The sequence below is a fragment of the Centroberyx gerrardi genome, chromosome 2, assembly GCF_048128805.1.
Source record: "Centroberyx gerrardi isolate f3 chromosome 2, fCenGer3.hap1.cur.20231027, whole genome shotgun sequence".
Classification (NCBI taxonomy): Eukaryota; Metazoa; Chordata; class Actinopteri; order Beryciformes; family Berycidae; genus Centroberyx; species Centroberyx gerrardi.
The window spans coordinates 29,724,128-29,739,197 of record NC_135998.1 but is presented as its reverse complement, the minus strand read 5'-3'; the positions used below and the strand labels follow the sequence as shown (position 1 = coordinate 29,739,197).

The 15,070-nt window shown below is 42.6% G+C and overlaps 2 protein-coding genes across 2 annotated transcripts; both read left to right on the top strand.

Annotated features, from left to right (window-relative positions):
* The first annotated feature begins 1,812 nt into the window (after positions 1-1,812).
* On the top strand, positions 1,813-8,388 carry uap1l1 (UDP-N-acetylglucosamine pyrophosphorylase 1 like 1). The gene is made up of 9 exons (XM_071904270.2): positions 1,813-2,376; positions 3,413-3,617; positions 3,720-3,895; positions 4,296-4,468; positions 4,570-4,763; positions 5,907-6,047; positions 6,154-6,321; positions 6,950-7,016; positions 7,939-8,388. The coding sequence occupies exons 1-9, from the start codon at positions 2,097-2,099 to the stop codon at positions 8,023-8,025; spliced, it is 1,491 nt and encodes a 496-aa protein (XP_071760371.1). The 5' UTR covers positions 1,813-2,096; the 3' UTR covers positions 8,026-8,388.
* Positions 8,389-8,933: 545 nt separating this feature from the next.
* On the top strand, positions 8,934-14,784 carry zdhhc12b (zDHHC palmitoyltransferase 12b). The gene is made up of 6 exons (XM_071904281.2): positions 8,934-9,473; positions 9,753-9,892; positions 11,322-11,414; positions 13,259-13,425; positions 14,236-14,667; positions 14,751-14,784. Exons 1-5 carry the CDS (start codon positions 9,377-9,379, stop codon positions 14,549-14,551), a joined length of 813 nt encoding a protein of 270 aa, XP_071760382.1. The 5' UTR covers positions 8,934-9,376; the 3' UTR covers positions 14,552-14,667; positions 14,751-14,784.
* The last annotated feature ends 286 nt before the right edge of the window (positions 14,785-15,070 follow it).

Sequence of the window (15,070 nt, the reverse complement as noted above, 5' to 3'; positions counted from 1 at the left end):
AAAACCATGGCAGATAAAAGAACAAACCTTCCAACCAAATCAGTGGTGAGAGTATGAGTTGACGGGTGTCCCAGAATATAAATTAGGTTGTTTATATTGGCAGGTGTGGACCTCAATACTGAAGAAGCTAGAGTGGGGTAGGGGACAGGAGCGTAGATGAGGCATTACCTAGCAGCACACCATCCATGTCATCCATGTTATCAGGCAACATCTAACCTATTTCTTTTTCAATTTTTAATTTTTTCCACTTTTGGATGCTCTCTCGTCACAAGGCTTCAATATCCAATTTTCTTTGAGGTTACCGTGTTATTCAAAGCACTAGAAAAGCTAGTTGTAGCATCGTGCGGGTCACATTCGCTGTGTTTGCCCTGGTGCCGGGCTCGTGTTCCTCGTGGTTTGGTGCGTCAGTGTTGCCTGTGAATAGTGTTGCCTACCCTGGCCTGTCCTGACGGGGTGTATTGCACTCTCCACGTCAGATGCTGGCCTTGTGCTTGGTTGACTTCCTCTGCCGATGTTATGGTTCGGTGCATGGACTATAGGGGCGTTTGTTAGTGGTAGTGAGGGTCTCTGGCTCGAAGGTCTTCTGTGAGCACTGTAGTGAGATTGTGGTGCTCCTGCAATTGTCGGTTGTCAGTGGCATAGCCCTGCAGTGCGGTCACTGGTGCTGCACTGGATGTGGCAATTACTGGTGCTGCACTGGATGTGGCAATCACTGGTGCTGCACTGGATGTGGGATCACTGGTTGTGGGATCACTGGTGCTGCACTGGATGTGGCAATCACTGGTGCTGCACTGGATGTGGGATCACTGGTTGTGGGATCACTGGTGCTGCACTGGATGTGGGATCACTGGTGCTGCACTGGTTGTGGGATCACTGGTTGTGGGACCACTGGTGCTGCACTGGTTGTGGCAGGTCACTGTGGTGGTGTGGGTGTGCTATGTTTTGTTCTGTGTCGTCTGTGGGGGCTGTTGTCAGTTGGATGCGTGGTGGGTGCCTGGTGTGCGAGGTTAAGGCTTTGTCACGGTGGGTTTCGAGCCAGCGGCTTGGCGTGGGTGTAGTGAATTGTGGGGGGCACGCCCTTGGGTTGGGGTGTGGACGGTGGATGTGGCAGGTGTGGTTATGCCGGCTGGTGGTGTTTTGTCCTTTTTCTTTTTTCTTGTTTTCATTTTACATATTTTTTTTATCCCACTTTTTTTTTTTAATTGTGGCACTTTCTACATCACTGTCTTTTTTTGTGTTCATTGTACAGTATGTAAAGCACTTTGTAAACATTTCTTTTAGACAAGTGCTATAAATAAGGCTAGTAGGCTAGTAGTAGTAGCTAGTAGGCTAACTGTAAGTTGTTGTAGCAAAAATGTGTCCAGAAGAGAAATAAAGAGCATGAGAGATTTAAAGATACATTTTCATGTTTCTCAGTGTGTGCACTTTGCAGACGCTCCCTTGGCAGCTCGGCTCAAAACTGAGACATGAAAGTTCCTCGCCGTGTCGTCAGCAGATTATCATGAATAAAACACAGTTTCTGATCTGCAAGGGACTGAAGAAAACAAATATGTTTGGATATATCGCGTAAAACTAGATATTATCGCTGTGTAACGTCTACAGCACCTTGTGGGCCTTCTGGATACTTCCACGTTTTCTGCCCAGCAGTACAGGGACTGCAGGCGATACACAATCAGCTGATTATGGAATATGGAAGAAGCTGAGTCAGCCCACAGCTTTTTTTGTAGGTAGTCCGGTCTAAGAGAGGAAGTCCTCCAAGCATAGTTTTTGCAAATAATCCAGATATGAGCTGATCGATTTTTTGTAGCATTTATGTAGCCTTAGGCGTTTTTGCTATGCTGCAGCATTCATTAGGCCTATGCAAATTTCTGCAATATTTGCTTTGGCAGCTGTGTACCCTTATTTGCTATTTGAGTAGTAATTCATCACAAGACATCCTTGTTTGGATCCTAGCCGCGGTCACGAGTTGCTCATGAAAAAGGTGTAGTCATTTCCTATACACTACCGCTATCCTCACTACAGTCTGGGATAAGGAAGTCGCATACATGTGCATGTTTTAATTTGCTTTTTGGATTTGCTTTGGACCAGAAGGCAAAATGCTTTCCTTGGAGGAGGCGAAGTTGTGTTTAGAAAGCGCAGGACAGTCTCACCTCCTGCAGTTTTGGCCCGAGCTTTCCGAAGAGGAGAAGGGTAGTTTTCTTCTGGAGTTGTCTCAGATGGACCTAAAGGGATTAAAAGATCACTGTGAAGGTGCCGCACAGGCTGCAGCGTCCCCGGCCGCCAGCCTGGACCGACACATAGAGCCGGTCCCGCAGGAGTTCATCGGTAGCGTGCGGAGAAGTGACAAAAACACCTTGGCCGACTGGGAGAATGAAGGTGAGTTTCGATGTCGCTGTTGTGCAAGTGTGTGTGGAAAATCCCCATAGTTCGGCTGAAGTAATGAACTGATACAACTGTGAGAAATGTGTCAATTTCTAAGTTTTAGTCTGTACTGCTGTAGTGTGGTTTCAGCTTAAACTGGTCAAACTGAGGAGGAATATAACTGTTTTAAAAAGTAGGGAAAGTATGAAAAGGATGGGAGTTCTCTGCGAGTGGAGTCAGATGAATAACATCATGGACAAGCCTTAAGGATGAGATCTTCAACTAGTTTGCCTTTCAGAATGGTATGGAAGAGGAAACTGATGATAAAGCAGATTTCCTACTTATTGGTCTAACTCTTGTCTCTCACTTATAACCCATAATTGATTTGATGTACTTAGCCCCAGTAGCCATGTAAAGGACTGAAATAATAAAATAATAATCATCATCATCATCAAGTAACAAACATTATTATACAGTCAGCTATAATAAAAGGTGCTGCTGGCTCCATTAAGGCCCACAGCTCATTAAGGTCACTCAACAAAACAATTGTAGCCTACCATAGTATAATGAGAGCAATAACAAGTTAATTGTGACATGCAAGTTTTTATTTTTATTTTTATTTTTTTTATTGTGTTTTTATTAGGGATTTGAAAACAGATATACATGAAAAGATAAATACATAAACATCCACTTTTATTTTTTTTATATTTTTTTTATACATAACAATCCCACCCTCCCTCTCGAACCCATATTTCGTGCACCCTAACTAGAAAAAAAGAAGAAACACAAAGATATAGATGCATAGGTTGAATGTGAGTAGACTGATAAGAGAAAATCAGTAAAATAATAATAATAAAATAAGATTACATTTTTAAAAGAAAATGAAAAAATGACATGCAAGTTTATAAAAATGTAGTTTTCAGTTGTATCTCAAGATAGTTCGCTTGTTGCATTTCCTCAGGCAGGTTGTCCTGAAGTTTAGAGGCTGTGATTCAAATCAATAGCACACAAGTTGTCCTCAAGTCATTATGTGTTACCGCTCTTTTTACAGGGCTTTTGCAAATCTCAGAGAATCGAGTCGGAGTGCTGCTCTTGGCCGGGGGCCAGGGGACCCGTCTGGGTGTGCAGTATCCCAAAGGGATGTACGACGTCGGGCTCCCAAGCAGCAAAACCTTGTATCAGATCCAGGCAGAGCGCATCCACAAAATACAGGCGCTGGCAGATTTGAAGCGTGGCTCAAAATGCACCGTCCCTTGGTAAGATTAGTGTGGATCCTCCTCAAAGTGATAAAAACTTCAACTTCAAAACCTATTTGTGTCTGAACTGTGTCTCTATCATTGCAATTTTTCTCCCATTAGGTACATCATGACTAGTGAGTTCACGCTGGATCCCACTGAGAAGTTCTTCAAGGAGAATCGCTACTTTGGTCTGGAGCCATCAAACATCGTCATGTTCGAGCAGAGGATGATCCCAGCGGTGACCTTTGATGGAAAGGTCATCCTGCAGAGTAAAGGGAAGCTGGCCATGGCCCCGGGTAGGTGGATCATTAACATAATTCATAATTCAAATCGCGAATACTTTGCTTTCACGTAATGCCACTGCTGTGCTCTTTGATGGGCATTTACATATATCTAGAAACGGTTCGGTTTGCGGACTTCCAGCTCATCACTTGCTTGGAAAATGTGATTTGGACTGAATACATTTTTCCCCATCTCTAAAAACAATTACTTTATGAGTTAGATATTTTGGGAGGCTGTCCACATACTAATACTTACGGGTTGGGAATTCTGTCTGCACCTCTCGAAATACCTCTTTCATTAATCCAACAAGAAAAAGAAGTTCAAATATTTGTAGTACAGAAGTAAAAAATAGCAAAGTTCAAGATAGTTTGAGGTCATAACCTACTTCTCCCAAAACACTGCACTCTTTGTCAGATGGCAACGGCGGTCTGTACCGAGCTCTGGTGGACAACAAGGTGCTGCAGGACATGGAGAAGAGGGGTGTGGAGTATCTCCATGTGTACTGTGTGGACAACATCCTGGTCAAAATGGCCGACCCCGCCTTCATTGGATTCTGCGTGAGCAAAGGGGCTGACTGCGGAGCCAAGGTACGCCTCTGTCTTGACCGTAGCCTTCAGCTGTAGATCTAGATCCTACACCAGGTTCCCATCTGGGTTGACTGGACATACTGTACTGTGTCTCGGGTCAGGTGGTGGAGAAGGCGTACCCCACAGAGCCGGTGGGCGTGGTCTGCAGGGTGGGCGGGGTCCAGCAGGTGGTGGAGTACAGCGAGATCCAGCCGGAGACGGCCGAGCGTAGAGGACCGGGGGGAGAGCTGGTGTTCAGCGCCGGGAACATCTGCAACCACTTCTTCACCAGGGCGTTTCTGCTGGAGGTGGCACAGTAAGAGCCTGTGGAGAGATACATCTGACAGCATAGGATGGGACCTGTGGACTACTGTCAGGGAAAAGATGGGAGATTTAAAATTTAGCTAGTTTGAGTGAGGGGATAAAATAGAACCAATGCCTCATAACCATGACGCCAGTAATTTTGCCTCTTTTTCAAGTAGGACTTACATGTTTTCATTATTTTTCTCACACCCCCAAATGGATTTTACCATATGGCCATCAAGTTCTTGCCTGCAGTCATTTAATAGTACACAAGATTTGATGGTGTGTGTGTGTGTGTGTGTGTGTGTGTGTGGGGGGGGGGGGGGGGGGGGGGGGGGTCAAGTGGGATCCTCCAATCACAGTTAATTTATTCAGTTAGACCCATGACACCTACAAAACGATCAACAGTAAAACACCAATTTGTAATAGCCAACAGTGAGCCTAACTATGTCAAATATTAATGCCAGGAGCTGAGGTATGGAGGGCCAGGCCTGTCATATTAAGGAATCAATTAATGAATCAATAAATAAATGCAATGACAAATAAAATAATAAATGAATGAATTAATCAATGAATAAATAAATAAATGCAATAACAATAAATCAATGAATAAATGAATTAATAAATGGTAAAATAAATGTGGGGATATTTATAGAAATTTGTAAATGAATACATAATTAAAAAAATAAATCAATGAATGAATAAACACCTAACATTTTTATTTATTATTATTTATCTTGATTTATTAATTCATTCATGTTTTATTTATTTGTTATTGCATTTATTTATTTATTGATTCCTCATCTTCATCCTCACACAGCACAGTATGAGCTGTACAGAGTGATGGAGTATTGGTCTGAGCTGGACTGACTGTCTGGTGGGACTGGGGGTTGCTGGCTTATGTCCAATCACTTTCCCCAATTCTTAGCCTCCTCTAGCTGCCCCACCTTGTGCCTGCTCACACATAATAATGATTTATTCACCTTCATGTACAAAGCCAGTTTGATGCATGGGGTTCTCTCTCCCAATGAGGAAAGAATTCATTTCACTCTGTGTTCGTCTTGACCCCCTGAATCATACAGTCTTAAATGATTTGACAATGCTTACTGATGCACAGACTGCTTTTGGTTTCCCACTAACTGTTTTCATCTCTTAGGAAATTTGAAGGCCAACTGAAGCAACATGTAGCACTCAAGAAAGTTCCCTTTGTGGACAGATGTGGCAATCAAGTGAAACCTACCAAGCCTAACGGCATCAAGATGGAAAAATTTGTTTTTGACGTTTTTCCATTCTCAAGGTATTGATGATTATTTTATATTTGATGACTGATTGATATAATGATTATGATACTGTGTCTGTACCTCACTTGCTAAATCTCTGGTGTTTCCATCTGTCTCTGGAAGACACTTTGTGGTCTTTGAGGTGGTGAGGGAGGACGAGTTTTCCCCCCTTAAGAATGCAGACGGGGCAGCGCTGGACACCCCAACAACAGCCAGGCACTCCCTGCTGGCTCAGCACTGCCGCTGGGCCCGGGCCGCTGGGGCCACACTGCTGGATGGACAGGGGAACAGGTTGGAGGAAACTTTGATTTATTATTAGTTTATATGGAGTGATAATCTGGCTATTTATTGCATTTTCAACCCACTTAGAGGGACATTTTATTACATTGTGACAAGTTATTACATTATCCTGCAGTTATCTCTACAAACAAGTAATCCCTTCAAATAACTTTACATTTACATTAATTTCCTTAATTCATGCAAAATCCCCTTAAAATTAATTAAGGGGGTTATTAATGGAGGAAACCCCATCAAAACCTCCTTAAACACCCCTTAATTTTTGACTCCTTACTTTCTTATTTAATGAAAAATTCAGGGAGACAAGCACTTTCCATTAATAACTCATTAATAACCTGCACAAAAGGCATGAAAAATCCCTTAATTTCTAGTGTCTCTGTGAATCAACCCATGAATAAATCCCTTATAAACCCATGATACTAACCTTACTTTTTGAAAGCTATGTTATTTTTAATGGATAATTCATGTTTATGAGAAATTAAGGTAATTTCAGGGATAAAATTAAGAGGTTTGGTTTCGTAGTGTATTACATTGGCAGCTGCTACAGATCCCTCTGTAAAATAACACTTTTGAGAGATTCATGTGAGGCTGACAGTTCATCTCAAAATGTGTTTTTTGACAGGGTGACTGGGCAGGACGGTCCTCCAGCACAGTGTGAGATTTCCCCGCTGGTCTCCTACTTTGGAGAGGTGAGAACATGAAAAAGCCCACAGTTCCTTAGTATTAGAGAAAGGATTGTTTACGCCTGATTGTGGGGAGCTTGTTGTGCTTATTGATACAAGCCAGAATTTATTTGACCATATTATAGGATACATTTTGGTTATTTTCAAAAGTTTCTAGAAGATTTGAATGTCTAGATGGGAGATAGCTTTTCTTCTTTTCCTGTCTAATGTGTTCACACGGTGGCCATTTTCAACACTCAGGGTGGGAAACTACCTGGAAGATTGGCATAAATCTAGCATTATTTCAACGCCTAAGTGAGGACTTCAGATAGACAGAACAGTTACCAGCTAGCAACATCGGGAACAACGACGACAACAACTGCCTGAATTTAGCAGGCAGATAGTTAGCAAGCTTAGTTAGCAAGCTACTAACTAGCTATCTAGGCTACACTCTGCTAGCGATAATGGGCCAAATATATTAAAATGTGAACCGATATCCCTCTGATTCTTGAGATAGATTTGTTTATAATATGTTTTTCAGTGGGGAAACACTAAATGTGTGATGTATCTGGGTTCACAACAGCAGCGCAGAGCGGACTGTACTTGCTCTTCCTCGAGTTTCTTACCCTGAGTGTTCAAAATGGCCGCCGTGTGAAGAAGGTCAAGTACTGTCGGTCCTTGTATCAAAAGCTCATACAATAAAGTTCAGAGTGAGGGGAAAAAAAAACGATACAGAGTTTCAACTGGGGCAATCTTTACTGCAGTTAGGGATCACGACTTTAATAAAAAAATCAAGTTGGTTTTAAGTTTTCTGAGGTTGCATTCAAAATTGGAACGTTGATTAGCTGCCGTCTTCTTCAGTATTTTATTTATTTATTTATAGGTTATCCTTTCCCAGCTCACATGGTAAGGTGCTGTGATTTAACCTCTGTCTCGTTTCCTCTGTCAGGGCCTGGAGCCGCTGCTGACGGGGAAGACTTTACCAACCCCCTTCCTTCTGGATGAGAAAAGGGCAAAGGAACTGCAGGATCTGTAACATTTCTCTGATAAATTGAATACGTTATGTGATGCCAGCATAGATTCCAGTATAATGGATAATGATGTGAAACTGCCATTTTTATGCACCTCATAAATTGGCATTTTGCTGAGGAGGAGCTGTAAACCTTGTGATCAATGAGAAACAAATCAGGGACAAGCAAGGAATTACAGTCTACAATCAAAACGTGAATGGAAATTTGTGATTAGTTTTTTATTCCACATATAAGCAAAAATTCCATTCACTGTATCCCTTTACTGCCTTGAATTCCCTGTATGTCTTTAAGGTTAAAGGTCCTAGATTTTCCCAAGAGTTTCTTTTCAAATGTCTCAGGATAAGAATAATCTATAAAATAAAATAAAGTTTCATAATGTTTTCGAAATAAATGCACTTAAGGTAATTGGGTGTTTCTTGAGTGATTTTTAAAAAATATATATATTTCTGCAGAACAGTGAGCCATGATTGGCCAAGGTAACATTAGTTGTTGAGCACATGTCTTATTCAATAACTAGTACCATAATTTAAAAAAAGTGTAGAAGTAGAAGAAGACAAAATGAGAGTTTAATGGACTTTCTAGTGTAAAGTATGTAAAAGTAGGTGGTGTCATAGTATAGTAATTTCAATGAAGAAGACTTTTTTTAGTCAAATATACCTTTAGAGGTATGAACAGAATCAAAATCAGTCAGTGAAGTACAGTATAGCCCTGTCGTTATAAGGGCGACATTATAGTGGTGACCAAAGGTCAAGCAGTTACCAGAACAGTATTTGCAGGAAAATGCCCCAAATAAGCGTTCCCGTTTTGTCCATCGCGCGGTAGCATGAAATGTCCCTACCGGCCACCCTATTCTGACTCGTCACGTGACAGCTGCTGGCCAATCACAGGTGAGAATGTAAAGAAACGACAACAATAAACAAATGTATTAAAAGGAAGCGGATCGACGGCTTGTCTATCGTTTAAACTGCCGCCTCGCAGTCAGCCTCATATGTCGTCCGACATAAGAAGCAGAAATGCATTTATTTTGCTTTTTGAAGCACAGTTAGTTCGATGTATTGGCTCAGTCGCCGTTGCAGTTAACCGTTACAGGCTATCGCGGAGTCAACAACAAACGCTGTAAATGCTGCAGGCAAACGCGAACGGTTTCTTACGGTCGCACTATAATGTGTTAATTCTTTGATAAAGCTATCTTACTGGATACTCAGTAATAATGAAGCACTAGCGTCCAACAAGTCTTTTCCTGCTAGCTACATGTCATTTCTCATTGGCGACACTTCAGCTCGGCAGTCCTCATGTCAAAGTGGAGCTGAATCCATCTGAAGATTGCGATGGATGCTCTAAAATGCTAGGAGGACCATGTTCAAAAATGTGTTTGGCTCAGGGTTTCTGGTGAGAACAGCTCATGTTATTCTGACATGGGTCATAACCTTAATACTCTTCCTACATGACACAGGTAAGCCTGTCCCACAATTATACATTATTATTCTACCATATAAAATGATATAGCATATGTAACAGGTCTAAAATAAGCAATAAGATGTGTTTCCATATAACATTAGTGTTTTATGCCTGAGTAAGAAAGCTACAGTGCAATTAGTTTTTCTTCAAATACACTGTATTTACATTTACATGACATGAGTATGACTTACTAAAACTTGAGTCTGGGCCTGATCTAGGTCTAGCTTTTCATCAGATATTGTGTTAAACCGGTTGTCTCTCTGTGTGGACGCAGACCTGAGGAAGCAGGAGGAGACGGGCAGGCTTGTCCAGCCGGTGCTCTTCGTCTTGCTGGTGCTGGTGTCGGTGCTGCTGTATTTCGCCGTTTCCCTCATGGACCCCGGCTTCATCTTGTCCGATGACAGCGATTTACAGGTGAGCCGTGCTTCTGCTGTATACTTTTCCTATTCCTTTTTCAGATTTGTAGGTACCATTCATTTTTTTTTTGTACTGTAATGATACGACTAGGGTTGGGTGACAGGTTGCTTAACTGGAATGGTGTGTTTTAAGATTTAATTTATAGTCTTTCAGTCACTTTTATCATACGAACTCATAATTATTACAACCAATTTATTTCTGTTTTCAGCAAACACACAACAACCTATCGCCCCTTATGCCTTGTTCACATTGAATCTCTCAAAGCAGTGGCTCCCTGACAGTTCATTTCAAATGCCAGTATCTGTTAACTGCTGCATCAGTGCATTGCAGATGTATTGTGTTGCAATGCAGGTGTTGCATGCACTGGATTTATCCCCCTTTTGCATAGTCAGTACATCTGTAAACCAGCGGAAGGGACTTGCTTCTGGAAATGGATACTTAAGTTTTTTTTTGTTTTTTTTGGGGGGGGGGGGGATTTAAGAAGAGCAATATAATAGCAACCTCCAGAAACATTTCAAAGTGTCTTTCTGTTTCTTGCCTCCTCCTCTGCACTGTCCCGCCTGTCACTTCCCTCTGCCTACATGTGTGAGTTAGCCAAGGAGGACATTGCTTGGTTACCATGGTACTGTGGTGGTAGCTGTTGCTCTGCTCCCTCTAGCTCTGTCTTCATTTCACCTGTCTGGAGTTTGCTGTTTTTCATAAATTTATTCAAATTCATGTATTGGTAACACTTTGTTTTCTGGGTCTGGAATTTCCTAATAATTTCCTAGAAAGGAACGGTTAATTTCCTAGGAAGTTTCCTGGAAAGAAGGAAAATTTACATAGGAAATTATTAGGAAGTTGTGGACCCGGAAAATAAAGTGTTACCCATTAATTTTATAAATGCGCGGAACCACAGAGAATGAATCTTTATTCAGGCCACAATATGTTATATGCATAACATTTTGGTTGCTGTTATTCAAAACAAATAATTTTGAACTAATGAGGAACGTTACGAGCTGTCATTCATTGTAAGTGGTCTGGAATTCGTAATACAGTAATACGCAATATCTTCTATGGAAAATACAGTAAAGTTAGGCTACTTGTCTAGTTAGTTAACATTAGCAAGTGTTTGCAAACAGCTTAAAACATATTACATACATACATAGACGCACTGCTTATACAACGTGATTTATTATAACATGCCAGCGTGTGTGTGTTCTTATGATCATCAGAAGGTTTAGCTTTATATTTATCTCCATACATCACTGTATCACAGCAGTCCAAGTACGTTTTTGAGAGTTTTTAAGAGCCTTTTTGAATGATGCTGCTAGGTATTGGTGGCTGCGAGGGAGATGATGGGGTGATGGCGGGGGAAATCTACATTACATACAAGCACATGCATAAACAAACATATGTATTCTGTTTCTGTCTCTTGTCGTACCAGTTCACCCTGGGTGTGGCCGAGGAGCAGCAGGACATGATACCCCCCACCACCAAATCCCTCCGACAGCGCCGCTGCGGCCACTGCTTGCTTCAGGTGCGTCGTCTACCATGTCAACACGCTTCCACACGTGTTATTTGAGAAGGACAATACTTACACACTGTATAACAACCAACTCAGACATCGAAAAAATGGCAAGCTTTCTGAATTGAAGAAGTGTAAATAGTAGTAGTAGTCTAAGTTTAAGTCTGTAGTCTAATTGAAGAAGTATCTTTAATAGACACTGATATAAACTGAAATGCATCAGTCTATTTTTTGTCACTGTTCACTTTTATTTTTGGCACATATATTAAAGTCATTTTCACTTGAACTTTTTCACTTCAAAAACATCAGCATTTTTAAAATCCCTACATTGGTTGTTATACGGTGTGCAATTTTTTTTTTCAATCTCTATGCGTTTCTTTGCACCCGTAAAAATAGTTTTTTATTTGCCTATTGATGACAGCACTGGCCTTTCTGCCTGTGGACATGGTGTTTATCAGTTATCATTTCTTCATGCCGCCCCTCTGACCTCAATATGCAGATGCACGCAGGCATCTCAGGCTGCAATTTAACACTTAAAGCTCCACAGGACTTGGAAGATCCCGCAATGGTATAGAGTAACACATGGGCTAGCCTAGCAACCCACTTCCCTGTAACACTACTACCTCCTGTAACACGTAACATCATATGTTACGTGTTACAGGAGGTCCTTTGTGCCGTTATGGCCGTGTGTCTGTATGGATTGGTTACATTTCTGTTGACATTGATATTTCTATTGCTTTTGTCTGCCTCCCATTTTAAATTCCTCATGTAAGCACAGAAAAACACACATTCTGATACTAATTTATGTAGAAAGTCGCCCCTTGGACTCAATAACTGGTTACACCATTTTTAAACAACATTGGCTGCAACCAAATACTTCCTATAGCAATTGATCGGCCATGGAGGGTTTTTGGCCCACTATCTATGCAGGTCCAGGTCCCGCTGCAACATCTCAATCGCTCTTAGGTCTGGACTTTGCCTAGGCCATTCCAAAACTGTAAATTTCTTGTATAGAAAATATCTTATGTAGACCTGGTGGTTTGTTTGTATCATTGTCTTTGTCAACAAACCAGCTTCAGCTCATGAACATGGCCTGACTTTATCCTAGGATACTCTGACTGGTTCCTTCAGCGATGTGTAGTTGTCCAGGCCCTGATGCACCAAAAGTTTCCCCAAGCCAAGACATTACCACCACCATGACTGATCCTCGGTATGAGGAGCTTACAGTCAGTTCAGTGTTTGGTTTTTAACAGACACAACAGGGCCAGAAAGTTCTACTTCTGTTTGCAGAACATTGTTCTAAAACTCAAAATTAAGGATCATCCAGCTGCCTTTTGGAAAACCTGAGAGACGCCCTGGATGTTCGAGGACTCTTTCTGACTCTGATGTTTTTGGAGAAACTTTGGCAAGACGGACATTCCTGGGAAGATTTACTACTGTCCTAAATTTTCGCCATTTGGACAGCATGTCTCTGACTGTGGTTCGATGGAGGCCAAGAGCCTTAGAAATGGCTTTAGGGGTGTCCTGGTGGCTCAGTGGTCTAAGGCGCGTACCATGTAACTGCAACGTCCTGGGTTTGAATCTGACCTGTCTCTCTACTGTCACCTATCAAATAAAAGGCAAATTGCCCAAAAAATAATCTTTAAAAAAGGAAAGAAATGGCTCCAGACTGCATCAACAGGTTTTTGTAGAGGTCTGTAGAACCTGTGTGCTGACGATTTCACAAGAGCCAAAGCTAATCAGTTTTACAGAATATCGGACAGGTCTGCTCCAAATCTGGTCTTTTTAATGTTAACCTCCATCCATGTAACCGGGAGGAAACTACCTCTAAACACAGTTCTCTTTATTCCAAGCAGCAGCCAATGAGATCCAAGCACTGCCAGACGTGTCAGCACTGTGTTCGGCGTTACGACCATCACTGCCCCTGGATTGAGAACTGTGTCGGGGAGAGGAACCACCGCTGGTTTGTGCTGTACCTGGCGGTCCAGCTGCTGGTGCTGCTCTGGGGGCTGCACATGGCCTGGTGAGTGAAGCACTTTGAAGGACAAGTCCGGCGCGATTTGTGTTTCTGCTCATACGTACACATTTACGTTTTCCATCCCGCTTATGTTAATTGTGACAGTTTTTACATACATGCGCCACGATTTTAGATATTTAGAAATCAGTTTTGCCAAACCTCTCAGGCTCATTCACTCCCATTCAAATCCAAACAGCATAGAAAACAATTGGAGACGTATAATTCAGTCAGTAAAGGTGAAGGTTCATTACTATGAAGGAGAAGCTCACAGTTGCATCAGAACGGTAATATCAGGCTATAAACTTTAACATTTTGAAAGATGTTCTGTTCACTTTTTCATATTAATGCCAGAGCTGTAGACTTGAGACTTGGACTTGAGTCAGACTAGTCAAACCAGGACTTGCAACTCGACTTGGACTTGTCTGCTGTGAGACTCAACTTACTTGCGACTTGACCGCTTCAAGACTCGGTTTGACTCTTCTCAAGCTCCAACTTCTTGTAGAGTTTTGGAGTAGAGACTAGGGCTAAAGACAAGAAGACCTGAAGACCTACATTTGGAAACAAATCCACCTTATCACACTATTCACTTTTACTTACAATGCTTCTGAATTGACTTTCAGCCACACCACAACAATCTTTTATAGATATCTCTCTTTTCATAGCCTGGTTGTTGTATTTTTGGCCATTATTTGCGTACAGCCAGTCATCCGCTCGACCTCCAAGATGAGACCAGCCATGGTTTCCAGGAGATTTGTAACGCAACTCTAAAATCCCCTGCTGTCCTGCTCAAACTAAGTAACCGTCGTTTTTCCACAGGACGGGCTTCAGCTACGCCCCCACCTGGCAGCTGTGGCTGCGCGCCAACGGCATGCTGCTGGCCGTGGCGGTGCTGGTGGCGCTGCTCTCGCTCACCGTGCTGCTCCTGCTGGGCTCCCACCTCTACCTGGTCTCGCTCAACACCACCACCTGGGAGTTCATGTCGCGCCACCGCATCTCCTACCTCAAACACTGCGGCGCCGACGAGAACCCCTTCGACCGCGGCGCCCTCCACAACCTGTGGGGCTTCTTCTGCGTCTGGGGCACGGTGGTGTGGGAGCAGGTGTACTTCAGGGAGGGCAGCGACCAGGTTTGATCGGCGAACGCTGGGGACACACTACAAGACTTCACAGACTGCGAGAAGACCGGACGTCGCGCGCTTCGGCCGGCTTTTGTCTCGCCGTCGGAGAGGATCACACACTTGACCGCAAGGTAAAGACAGTAGAGTAAAGGCAGTTTACCTTATGTAGGCACTTGTGTTCTCGTGCCATAATTCTGCCAACTTCTCCCCCTAGTTCGAGTCGTCCAACACTCCCATGGATCGCATGCTCGTCTCTTCTGGCTACGTTGTTGCTTTCCACGCTCCCCGTTTGTTTTTCCTTCTCTCACTCCAAAGTCATGACTATAACCAGGCTAAAAGTGGTGTAGTGTGTCCCCAACATGAGTTACCTTCTCCATACTAGCTACCTGCACTAGAGCTGCTTCCTTACTCCACCAATTGTTTACAACCATTAAAGTATACAAAGACGATGTGTTTTGGTTCAAGCTGATCAGAAACCTGTTGGCAGTGAGGGTTAGAAAGCCCTGCCTTGACACAAGGTTGGTGTTTGCTTGT

What these genes read in the sequence shown, in the direction of transcription:
- uap1l1 (XM_071904270.2), top strand. Translation starts at nt 2,097, where the DNA reads ATGCTTTCCTTGGAGGAGGCGAAGTTGTGTTTAGAAAGCGCAGGACAG. An exon ending in CTGGATGGACAGGGGAACAG is followed by an intron (nt 6,322 to 6,949) that starts GTTGGAGGAAAC and finishes GTTTTTTGACAG; the next exon opens with GGTGACTGGGCAGGACGGTC. An exon ending in TGGTCTCCTACTTTGGAGAG is followed by an intron (nt 7,017 to 7,938) that starts GTGAGAACATGA and finishes TTCCTCTGTCAG; the next exon opens with GGCCTGGAGCCGCTGCTGAC.
- zdhhc12b (XM_071904281.2), top strand. Translation starts at nt 9,377, where the DNA reads ATGTTCAAAAATGTGTTTGGCTCAGGGTTTCTGGTGAGAACAGCTCAT. An exon ending in ACTCTTCCTACATGACACAG is followed by an intron (nt 9,474 to 9,752) that starts GTAAGCCTGTCC and finishes GTGTGGACGCAG; the next exon opens with ACCTGAGGAAGCAGGAGGAG. An exon ending in TGGGGGCTGCACATGGCCTG is followed by an intron (nt 13,426 to 14,235) that starts GTGAGTGAAGCA and finishes GTTTTTCCACAG; the next exon opens with GACGGGCTTCAGCTACGCCC.